Here is a 10,328-nt window from a genome sequence, read left to right on the forward strand (position 1 = left end):
TAGGCACAAAAAGTATTCTTGTGTTTCAGTATAAGTCTTTAGCATAATCTGATGGCAAGCATTGCGAGCTGAACCTGAAATACTTAGATTTTCGTCCTAATTGCCATTGTCTGGTACTGTGATCATGGACACATTGCTTCTATGTGTCTCTGTTCACACTCCTGGTCTGTTTGTCTTGTCAACTGGTGTGTATTTTGGGACAGAATCAGTATGTCTATGTATGTACACTCAGTCTACCACAGTGAGTGAGTTGAATGAGATGTAATTTGGGTCTATATTTCTTTCATGGCAATTATGTCTAGGCAGTATTTTGTTTAACTTGTTACTGAACACAGTGCAAGTAAGCATGTGTTCCTTGTGAATGTGTTAATTTATAGTGTGCGATGTTTTCTCAGGTTCCAGTAGCAAGAGCCAGCATCTTGTGGCTCATTGGGGAGTACTGTGAACGAGTTCCAAAGATTGCACCTGATGTTTTGAGAAAGACAGCCAAGAGCTTCACAAATGAAGATGACCTTGTAAAGTTGCAGATCTTAAATTTGGGAGCAAAACTCTATTTAACAAACTCAAAGCAGGTAAGGCCTAAATACACAAGAGGATATATTTACAGTCACAGTAGGTTTTTTTATGCCATCTGTATAGTCCAGTCCCAGTTTCTTTTAAATAAACAACTGAAACCAATTCACATTATTATTAGTTTTTTTAGAAGTCAGCCTAAACCAAACCAACAGCCCTTGAATGTGGGCTGTATCATAAATACAAACGTGTTGATGAAATTACACTCCTTTTTTTTTTTTGGTCCCTTTCTTTATTGAGAAGATTTGTGGATTTTTTTTCATTCAGGTAAGTAGAAACTGTCTATAAATTGTATAACTAACATCAAATTGGAAATTTCCCAGCTGAGATTCACTGTTTTCTGGATCAAAAAGCAGAATTTTCTGGGGACTGCTGTCAGTATGAACAAAAAGCTGCTCTTTTTTGTTTAGGATGTTTAAAAAGAGATGGCAGAAAAAGGCCTCAGTGTCTTTCCATTGGTGCTCATCTTAAAAATAGTAACTGCTTTTTCTTTTCTCTCTGTTTCTTATTATTTCACTTTTCTTTGTCAGAGAGTGGCTTTTGATCATCTCTGGTGATAAAGATAACCTAAAAATGTCAGATAATACAGAAGGATGAACTTAGATTTCTACAGCTGTGTGAGGGGCCTACTGTTTAATTCATCTCAATGACAGTACTGTGAACTTTGTCACTGTCTGGCTGTGGAATATAGCATCTTGACACTAATTTTTCACTGTAATTCTAATTTTACTACAAAAGTTTGTGAAATATTTTCCAAATATATAATGAATATATTGTTTGAGATATATAGACTGGACTCCTAGACCTTTTTGTTTTACAGCAGATTTGACAGCATAGGATCTTGCACCTCTGCAACTGTGATGTGTTCCTTGATAGCTATATCTAACTGCAGACTTGATCCATCTGAGACTTTATTCTGTAGGGCATGTGGGAGATGAACTGTCTCGCCTTGCATTCAAATAAGAATGAATGCTTGTCCTTTACTCAGACAGTCTAAAATGGGTGAGTAACAAAAGGTGATTTCTTTCTGCCAGTGCTCTTCTTAATGAAAGTGCTGACTGAGCTAAGAGAAGATTGGTTTGATTATTTTAATTGTCTCTTACTGGGCCATTGGTAGTATTTACTAATTTTTCCAAATGGCCAAAAATCCTTAGGAGATGGTGATTTCTGTGATATTCTTTTTCCAAATTCATGTGGTCTTAATACACTTTAAAACATATGTGAGGCATGTTAATTGATTCAAATATGATGCTGATTATAAAGTGGATGAATCTGTCTCCTGAGATGCCTGCTAAATGATGAGTATCATGGAAGGATATTTTCCTCCTTTAAGTTGCATAGTAATACGCTTTCTTCTTGAGTCATCAAGATATTTTTGTTCAAAATTCGAAGAGAATAGGTTGATGATCTGGCTTGATTGAAAGCTCCTCCAAACTAGAATAGGTGTTTTTGCCTTTAGGAGCCAGCAGCACTTCTCCTTTATCTACATCATTGCCAGGAATAAGACTCTTCTCAACTGACTCATTAAAACATTTCTTTCAGGAGTGATTTCAGTTCCTAAAATCCAGCCACTCTTCAGCCTAATCTTTGAGCTCTCAGGCAAAACCTGTACACTTGGCCACTCAGTTGTCTTTCTGTCCCTCTCTCCCCTTGTTCATATTTTCTTCTGTATCCTACTCCACCACATAATGTTTTTTAATTCTTTGTTAATTTCCTACAAAGCCAGTGGAGCTGAGGTAATCTCAAAGATGCAATGTCACTTTACTGAAAAGTAGTGTCAGGACAGCAGAGGCACAAAAACAAGCTGAAAGAAAAGCAGGTAAAATTTGTTTGTTCAGTCTTGTCTCAAGAAAAGCAGCAAATTCTGGAGGGAATATGACTTTGTATTTTCACTATCCTTAGAATATCACATTTGATTTGCTGTTAATTTCCTTAGACAAATGTCCAAACACCTAATGCAGCACATTTTCAGGAATACTTTGAAAATTCAATGTTTTTTTAATAAGAATTTCCAGTTCTATTTTTTTAATTGTGTGATGAGTTTTCAACATTTTTTTTTAATAATTTAATACCTCCTGGTTCAGTGCTGTCTTGATAAATATATAATAAGAATAAGATTTCTTCTGATTGTCCATGTTGTTCAGTAAGCTTATTTCCTTTTGTTGTCAATTAGGAGCATAAAAATCTTTGTGAATGTAGTAGATAGCTGTATAAGTGGAGTTCATATGAGGGAAACAAGTTATGTAGAAAAACACGGCATCTAATTGCTTGAGCTGTTCCTTACATGTAACAGGAAGAATAAAAGATATTTAAAGGTGTTTCTGTTGTGTACCACAATAGGTATCACACTGGATAAAGGCCCAAGTAATTGTAAATGGATAATTTGTTGAATGTCATTTTGCACAACATCCTTGTCTTATGTATCAAAGGAGACGAGTTACTGTGAGGTAGTGACAATGAAGAATGGATAGATTGCCATTTCTCTCCCACTGTAGAGGCTAAGCCACTGGTGATATTTGCATTAAAGTATTTTTCAAGGAGAGTCAAACAGCTAATTGCTGCTAGTCTAGAACATACATTATATACTTAAATAGAAGCACTGGAAAGTTCTAGAAACATTGTGAAGGATGATCTGTTCTATACCTTCACACTGGCCAAAACCAAAATGTACAAACAATAGTAGTAGATGTTAACAGTGCAGAGATAAAAGTGATATTATGCCTGTGTATAACGAGCATGTACAGATAACAAGAGGTAGGCATATGGTAATAAATGTATAGAATATTTATATCAGAGTACTTTGTTTTATTGAAGTATGAAGGCAGATATGTGCAGATTCTGTCATATTTCAGAAGATTAACTTGCTTGCTGAAACAGTTTTCAGCTTACAGATATTCCTTTGTTGGCAAAATTGAGGAGTATTCATTAGTTTATTTTTTGTTTTTAATTAAAATTAATTGTTTCTATTAGCTACCTCCATGTAGAGAAGCTTCTCTGACTTGTTTGGTTGCACTGCCATAAGAAAAATTTAGTGTTCTCTTGCTGTTTTCATTAAAGCTATTTATGATACCTGCAAGGAGAATTCTTGCAGATATGGAGCGTTTGACCATATGTATTTGTATCAAAAAATATGGAAGAGGCATTTTAGTGGAGAGTAAGAAAGATGATCCCATTAAAGAAAATGCCATCCTTCAATATCACTTTGTATGAGGGCTGCTCCAGAAAATAATGCCTCCTATTTTATTATGTTGGTCTGCAACGTCAGAGGCAGATGGTGGTGGTGTGGTGGTAGAGGTTGAACTTTCTCACCAATATTCCATTAGGTTTTGTTGCCATGGAACAGTTGGCAGCAGGGGGGTAGTCTGACAAAATGGCATGTAACATGGAAGTGTGTATGGAGCAAAGGTGTGTCACTGAATTCCTCCCAGTGGAAATAATGGCACCTATTGATGTTCATTGGCACTTCCTGAACATTCATGGAGACCAAGCAGTGGATGTGAGCACAGTGAGGTGGTGGGTGGTGTGTTTCAGCAGTGGTGCAGATTGTTACAAGGCTCTTCTTCACTGCTGCTCTAAATGCGTAACTAACGATGGGGACTCTATAAAAAGAGTGTTTTGTAGCTGAGAATTTGTTCCCTCACATAGCACAATTGTGCTCTTAGTCTCTGTTCTAGGTTCTATGGAAATAAATAGGAGACGTTACTTTTGGAGCAACCTACATATGTTTAAAATTAAAAAAAAAAAAAAAAAGTTTTGTTTAATGTGTACGTCACTTACAGGAATTAATTATTATGCTGAAAAAGTCTTTGTAGATATGTAGACTACTCTAATTTTCATCCTCAAAAGGGATTCTTTCCTAACAAATTGTACATTACAAAATTTAATGCTTTTTTTGCATTTCCCTCCCTTCATGCAATTAAAAATGCTACTCTTGTAACAACTGCCTGATAAACAAGATATATATGCAAGCTAGTTTCTTTGCATAAAGAAAATAAATACCTCTTGTCAATGTCTTAACCTTATGTTATCCACCTACTGTTAGTTCTTATGCTAAAAATTAACTTTGTTGTGACGGTAAATTATTTTCACTCTTTTTACTGTTTCCTTCTGTATGAACAAAGTTGCATAATTCTTTCAATTGCATTTGATTGATGCAGTTCTGTTCGGTGTAATTGCTCTGCTTATCCTACAGTATTTCTAAGGTATGAGGAGAGTCTTCCTGTGTGTGTGTGTGGTTTTTTCAATTTATCTGTAGTATTAAAATAATTTAATACGTGTTAATATTCTCAGACATCAAATTAGGAAATCCTATTATCATGTAAAAAGCATGATAATACAAGTTGTTCTCTAACATAAATAAATAAATGACCGATATTACTGGAGGCTTTAAGCTTCAAGAAAAAAATGGAAGAAGTCTTTTATCCTGGTTTTTAGAGGGCATCAGCAGCTTGCTTTTATGAAAAAGTAACAGCTAAATGCACTGCAAATAATTTGCAGTAATCCAGTTCAGTGATTCATGTGTCTGCTTTAATGGGTCATAATTCAGGATAAAGTAACTGAGTGCAGTCAGAGTGCAGACACTGCTTATGCCAGGGACTGTATCTCTTCATAAAACACACCTCAGCAGAAGCAGTTTGCCAGCCCCCTAATACCCTCTGATGTTTTGATGTCCTGCATATTTTTCCGATTAAGTTTTGAGTGCCATGTTTTTAGTTGTATTTCCACATTCATTATCCTCACGTAGATCCTTCAGCGGGTTTGCCATATATGATTATTTTTTTAATGATGCCTTTCTTTCCACTTCAGCAGTTTAATAATCTAGCACATGGCTGCTTCTCAGTACTCAGCATTCACCTCCCCAATACAGAAGAGGACATGTGCTTTGGCTTCAGAATTCCATTTGCAGCTTTAGAAATGCATATTCCCTGTGGAACAACATTTGTTTGACATAACCATTCATTTTTATTACCTCTTTAAATATGTTTATCCAGAGTTATCAATAATCATAAATAACTTGTATTCTGTTCTTGTCCTGTTTTTTTCCACAGACAAAATTGCTTACCCAGTATGTATTAAATCTCGGCAAGTATGATCAAAGCTACGACATCAGAGACCGTACAAGATTTATTAGGCAGCTTATTGTTCCGAATGAGAAGAGTGGAGCTTTAAGCAAATATGCCAAAAAAATATTTCTGGCACAGAAACCTGCTCCACTGCTTGAGTCTCCCTTTAAAGGTATTACTGCCAAAATCATTTGGTAAATGTTCATTGTGTAAAGGAATGTGACAGCCTATTCTATTTCAAATATGCTCACAAATTGCGTCACTTAGCGAACACAAATGATTAATATGCAAGGATATTCACTATGCTTACTTGCTTTTCAGCAAACAAGGTTTACATGTTGCACACACATTACATTTGCCTGATGACAAACCCTGACAAAACTGTTTGTGTGGATTTTAAATTTGGCTTAATAACAGAAAGTGTGTATTTTGAGGAAAAATATTCTTCCATTTAGGAAAATGTCTTTAGTCTTTTATCTAGACTTTAATAGAAGGCTGTTAATGCACTGTAAACCTATTATGAATCTGAAATAAATTGAATCTCTGTAGATTAGCTTTTTATTGTTTTTCTCCAAAGTGGTAGTTTTCCCAGTGCATTTTTCGTCTTTTAAGAAGTAAGAACCATTGTCTTCTCATGTCAAATGAAAAGGTTATTAGGTTATATGAATTAAAAATGCTCTGTTACTGTGATGATTTGCAATTTTAATTTTCATACTTATAGATGTTGTAAAGCTCTAAAAGGAGCTCCATTTTGAAGAAAAACTATTAAGATTCTGGATGTGTTTGTGCCAAGACATGTATATGGATTGTTTAACTGTGCTGTCATTCTTAATATTCACAGTAAAGTAATTTTTAGAGAAGCTACATTTCAGAGCAACACCTCTAAACACACTGACTGATTAGCTTTTTTATTGACCATTATGGGGGAGATTATTGTAATCTATGGACTGAAATCAGTTTTTTGACCTATGAAGAGCTTCCTAGTTTATATTTATTCCATGACATTTGAGGTAATATAATAGCAATTACCTTTAGCCCTGATTAAGATTGCTCTTTGTGGTAGAGCTCATGTTGTTTGTATATTTTCCACTCCCCCATTTTTTTAATAGATCGGGATCATTTCCAGCTTGGTACCTTGTCTCACACACTGAACAGCCGAGCCACTGGGTACCTGGAGCTGTCTGACTGGCCGGAGGTGGCACCTGACCCTGCCGTGCGAAACGTTGAAGTGGCCGAATCGGTATGTTGGCATTGTTGAAAGTAACTTTGCCAAAGGCATAAGCCAGTACCGAATATTATCTGGAAATGTAAATAGTTAAACAATACATTTATGCTGTACTGAAAGTTTTTTATGCATGTGATGATCTGGGTGGCTCGTTTTAACTTAGAAACTGAAAATTTTTTAAACCTGCACCGTGCTCACTGTTTATTTTCCATGAGAGAAGTGGATTAACTGTAGGCCACTTTACTTCACTTGGGGACTAAATTAACTTTCTTTCCTTCCATGTCATTTATTTCGCATTTCTTGTATTCATTGTGCTGCAGTATGTTTATCACTGTTAATGATGAATGTTACTGGCATATCAAAGTAGTAGGTTAGTGGAGGTTTTTCAGTGTACAAATCCAAGTCATAGCACAAAATAAAATGGTAGAATAAGCAAAAGGCAGCAGCAGGATAAGAAGCTATGTGTATTTTGAAGTGTAAAATTTGAAATAGACCAAGGTTTACATTTCAGACAATCTGAATAAAATTTGGTAAGTTTCTAAAAAGAAAATGTCATCTAACAGTGCACTAGTTACTTGTTGACTTTATACAGCTGGTGATCTACTACTGATACCATTCCATTATGGGACTGTAAACTAGCAGGCAGAATCACGTTCTGGTACCAGAGTTGTGATTTATGCATCGGATACCAGAGTACTAATAAATGTCAGTGAAAGCTACTGTACAGTAATAGGAATTGAGGTATATTGAAATATACTGTACTGGTGATCTATACTGTATCCAGTGTGAATATACTGTACTGCTACTCCAACTGGACTGCCACAAGTCCATGGGACTGGATGAGATTCACCCGAGAGTGCTGAGGGAACTGGCGGAGGTGATAGCCGAGCCGCTTTCCATCATCTATCAGCGCTCCTTGTTGATGGGTACGGTCCCAGAAGACTGGAGGCTTGCCTGTGTGACTTCCATCTACAAGAAGGGCTGCAGGGAGGATCCAGGGAACTACAGGCCTGTTAGCCTGACCTTGGTGCCGGGGAAGGTTATGGAGCAGATTGTCTTGAGGGAGATCACGCGGCATGTGCAGGACAACCAGGGAATCAGGCCTAGCCAACGTGGGTTCATGAAGGGCAGGTCCTGCTTGACCAATCTGATCTCCTTCTATGATCTAGTGACCCGTCTGGTGAATGAGGGAAGGGCTGTTGATGTGGTCTACCTAGACTTCAGCAAAGCCTTTGACACTGTCTCCCATGGTCTTCTGCTGCAGAAGCTGGCAGTCTGTGGCTTGGACAGATACACTCTTGGCTGGGTATGGAACTGGCTCGAGGGCTGCGCCCAGAGAGTGGTGATGAATGGAGTTAAATCCAGCTGGCGACCGGTCATGAGTGGTGTTCCACAGGGGTCGGTGCTGGGGCCTGTCCTCTTCAATATCTTTATTGATGACCTCAATGAGGGCATTGAGTGCACCCTCAGTAAGTTTGCAGATGATGCCAAGTTGGCTGGAAGTGTTGATCTGCCTGAGGGTAGTGAAGCCCTACAGAGGGATCTGGATAGGCTGGATAGCTGGGCTGAAGCCAATGGGATGGGATTCAACAAGACCAAATGCCGGGTCCTGCACTTCGGCCACAATAAGCCCAGGCAACGCTACAGGCTTGGGGCAGAGTAGCTGGAAGACTGTGTAGAGGAAATGGACCTGGGGGTGTTGATTGACACTAGGCTGAACATGAGCCAGCAGTGTGCCCAGGCAGCCAAGAAGGCCAATGGCATCCTGGCTTGTATCAGAAATAGTGTGGCCAGCAGGAATAGGGAAGTAATTGTCCCCCTGTACTCAGCACTGGTGAGACCACACCTCGAGTACTGTGTCCAGTTTTGGGCCCCTCACTGTAAGAAAGACGTTGAGGCCCTGGAGAGTGTCCAGAGGAGGGCAACAAACTGGTGAGGAGTCTGGAGCACAGGCCTTATGAGGAGCAGCTGAAGGAGCTGGGATTGTTCAGTCTAGAAAAGAGGAGGCTCAGAGGGGACCTTATTGCTCTCTATAACTACCTGAAGGGAGTAGTGACTAGTCACTCATGTGACTAGTGATAGGACTAGAGGGAATGGCCTCAAGCTGCATCAGGGAAGGTTCAGGCTGGACGTTAGGGAATACTACTTCTCTGAAAGGGTGGTCAGGCACTGGAATGGGCTGCCCAGAGAGGTGGTGGAGTCACCAACCCTGGTGGTGTTCAAAGAGCGTTTGGATGTTGTGTTGAGGGACATGGTTCAGCGAGAACCACTGGTGATGGGCAAATGGTTGGACTGGATGATCCTGTGGGTCTTTTCCAACCTCAGTGATTCTATGATTCTATGATGCTCCTAGAGATAAGTTCTTTTAGCATGTCCACATGGAAAAGCATGTGGTCTTTGTCATTAGCCAACTCCCACACTAAATTTCACATGAATTTGCATATGTCAGGAATGGAATGAGTGGAGAAAATCCTAAAAAATGGTTGTGTTTTGCAGAGGCCAGTAAATGATGAAGTGGTACAGCAAGTGTTTCTCCCCAGTACTTCAGTAATAATTTTTTACTTTCTTATATACATTTCAGGAAAAGAGATATTTGTTTACAAACTTCTGAAAGCTTTTATGAGGAGAGTTTGACTGCAGTCATCCCAAGGAGTTTTATTATAAATGATAAGGTTGGCATGAAAGAGTGTGTGGAGGTGACTTTATCCATAAAAATAAAAGCCTTGCGTGAAATTGATCAAATGGAGTAACACCTGCCTACAACGCAACAGAAAACATCTCCTAGCTACTTAAACCTCAAAATAAACATGAAAATCCTTTATCCAAGGCTTTTTTGCAAGTATTTTCTTTGAATAATAACGATACTAGTGACTTTATAGTTGCTCTAATACTTCATATGACTATACAAAATGAGTGAGTGAAATTGAGTTAAAAAGCTGTCACTGATGCAGACCTGTATCACTGTTGAAATGGTTGTCTGCCTATTTGTTTCTTCCCTGGCAAGAATTTCTCTTCAGCTGCTCAGCATTATAGGAAATATGAATTCAAAAAAAAGTCTGGCCAAAGTAGTGTTTTGTTCTGGTGTTCTCTTGTTGATAATAATTACTTTTATTTGGAGAATACCAAAGGAAGTGAAATACAGTTGTCATCTAGCTACTGCCTGGTGGGTCTGTGTGTGTTTTCCCCTTAAAACTTGGGACGATGAAGATGGTATTTACTCTTCATTCTAGCATTAGGGTAAACTGAGCTGGAGCCAAAGATAAAACTCTAAGACTTCAGGTTCTTTTGGCATAGCAATTTATTTATGGTTACTGATGCTTTTAATCTCCCTTAGTAAATCTTCTTCTAGTCTCTCATAGGCATATCTCACCTTTTGCAAGTGTATTCAAAACTTTTAGTGCTCCTAATTGTTTAAAAGAAGAGAAGCTTAATAGTTACTCTTGACTTGCTTAGAGGATTTATTTAGA

The 10,328-nt window shown here is 38.1% G+C and overlaps 1 protein-coding gene across 3 annotated transcripts in view; it reads left to right on the forward strand.

Moving 5' to 3' along the window:
• Positions 1-10,328, forward strand: part of AP3B1 (adaptor related protein complex 3 beta 1 subunit) — a 162,198-nt gene that overhangs the window by 88,890 nt on the left and 62,980 nt on the right. For all 3 annotated transcript variants that reach the window (XM_003642955.6, XM_015277631.4, XM_015277632.4), the window contains exons 15-17: positions 396-572; positions 5,622-5,808; positions 6,746-6,876. In XM_003642955.6, the coding sequence (XP_003643003.2) occupies positions 396-572; positions 5,622-5,808; positions 6,746-6,876 (495 nt within the window). The remainder of the gene's footprint in view (positions 1-395; positions 573-5,621; positions 5,809-6,745; positions 6,877-10,328) is intronic.

The sequence above is a fragment of the Gallus gallus genome, chromosome Z (assembly GCF_016699485.2).
Source record: "Gallus gallus isolate bGalGal1 chromosome Z, bGalGal1.mat.broiler.GRCg7b, whole genome shotgun sequence".
Classification (NCBI taxonomy): Eukaryota; Metazoa; Chordata; class Aves; order Galliformes; family Phasianidae; genus Gallus; species Gallus gallus.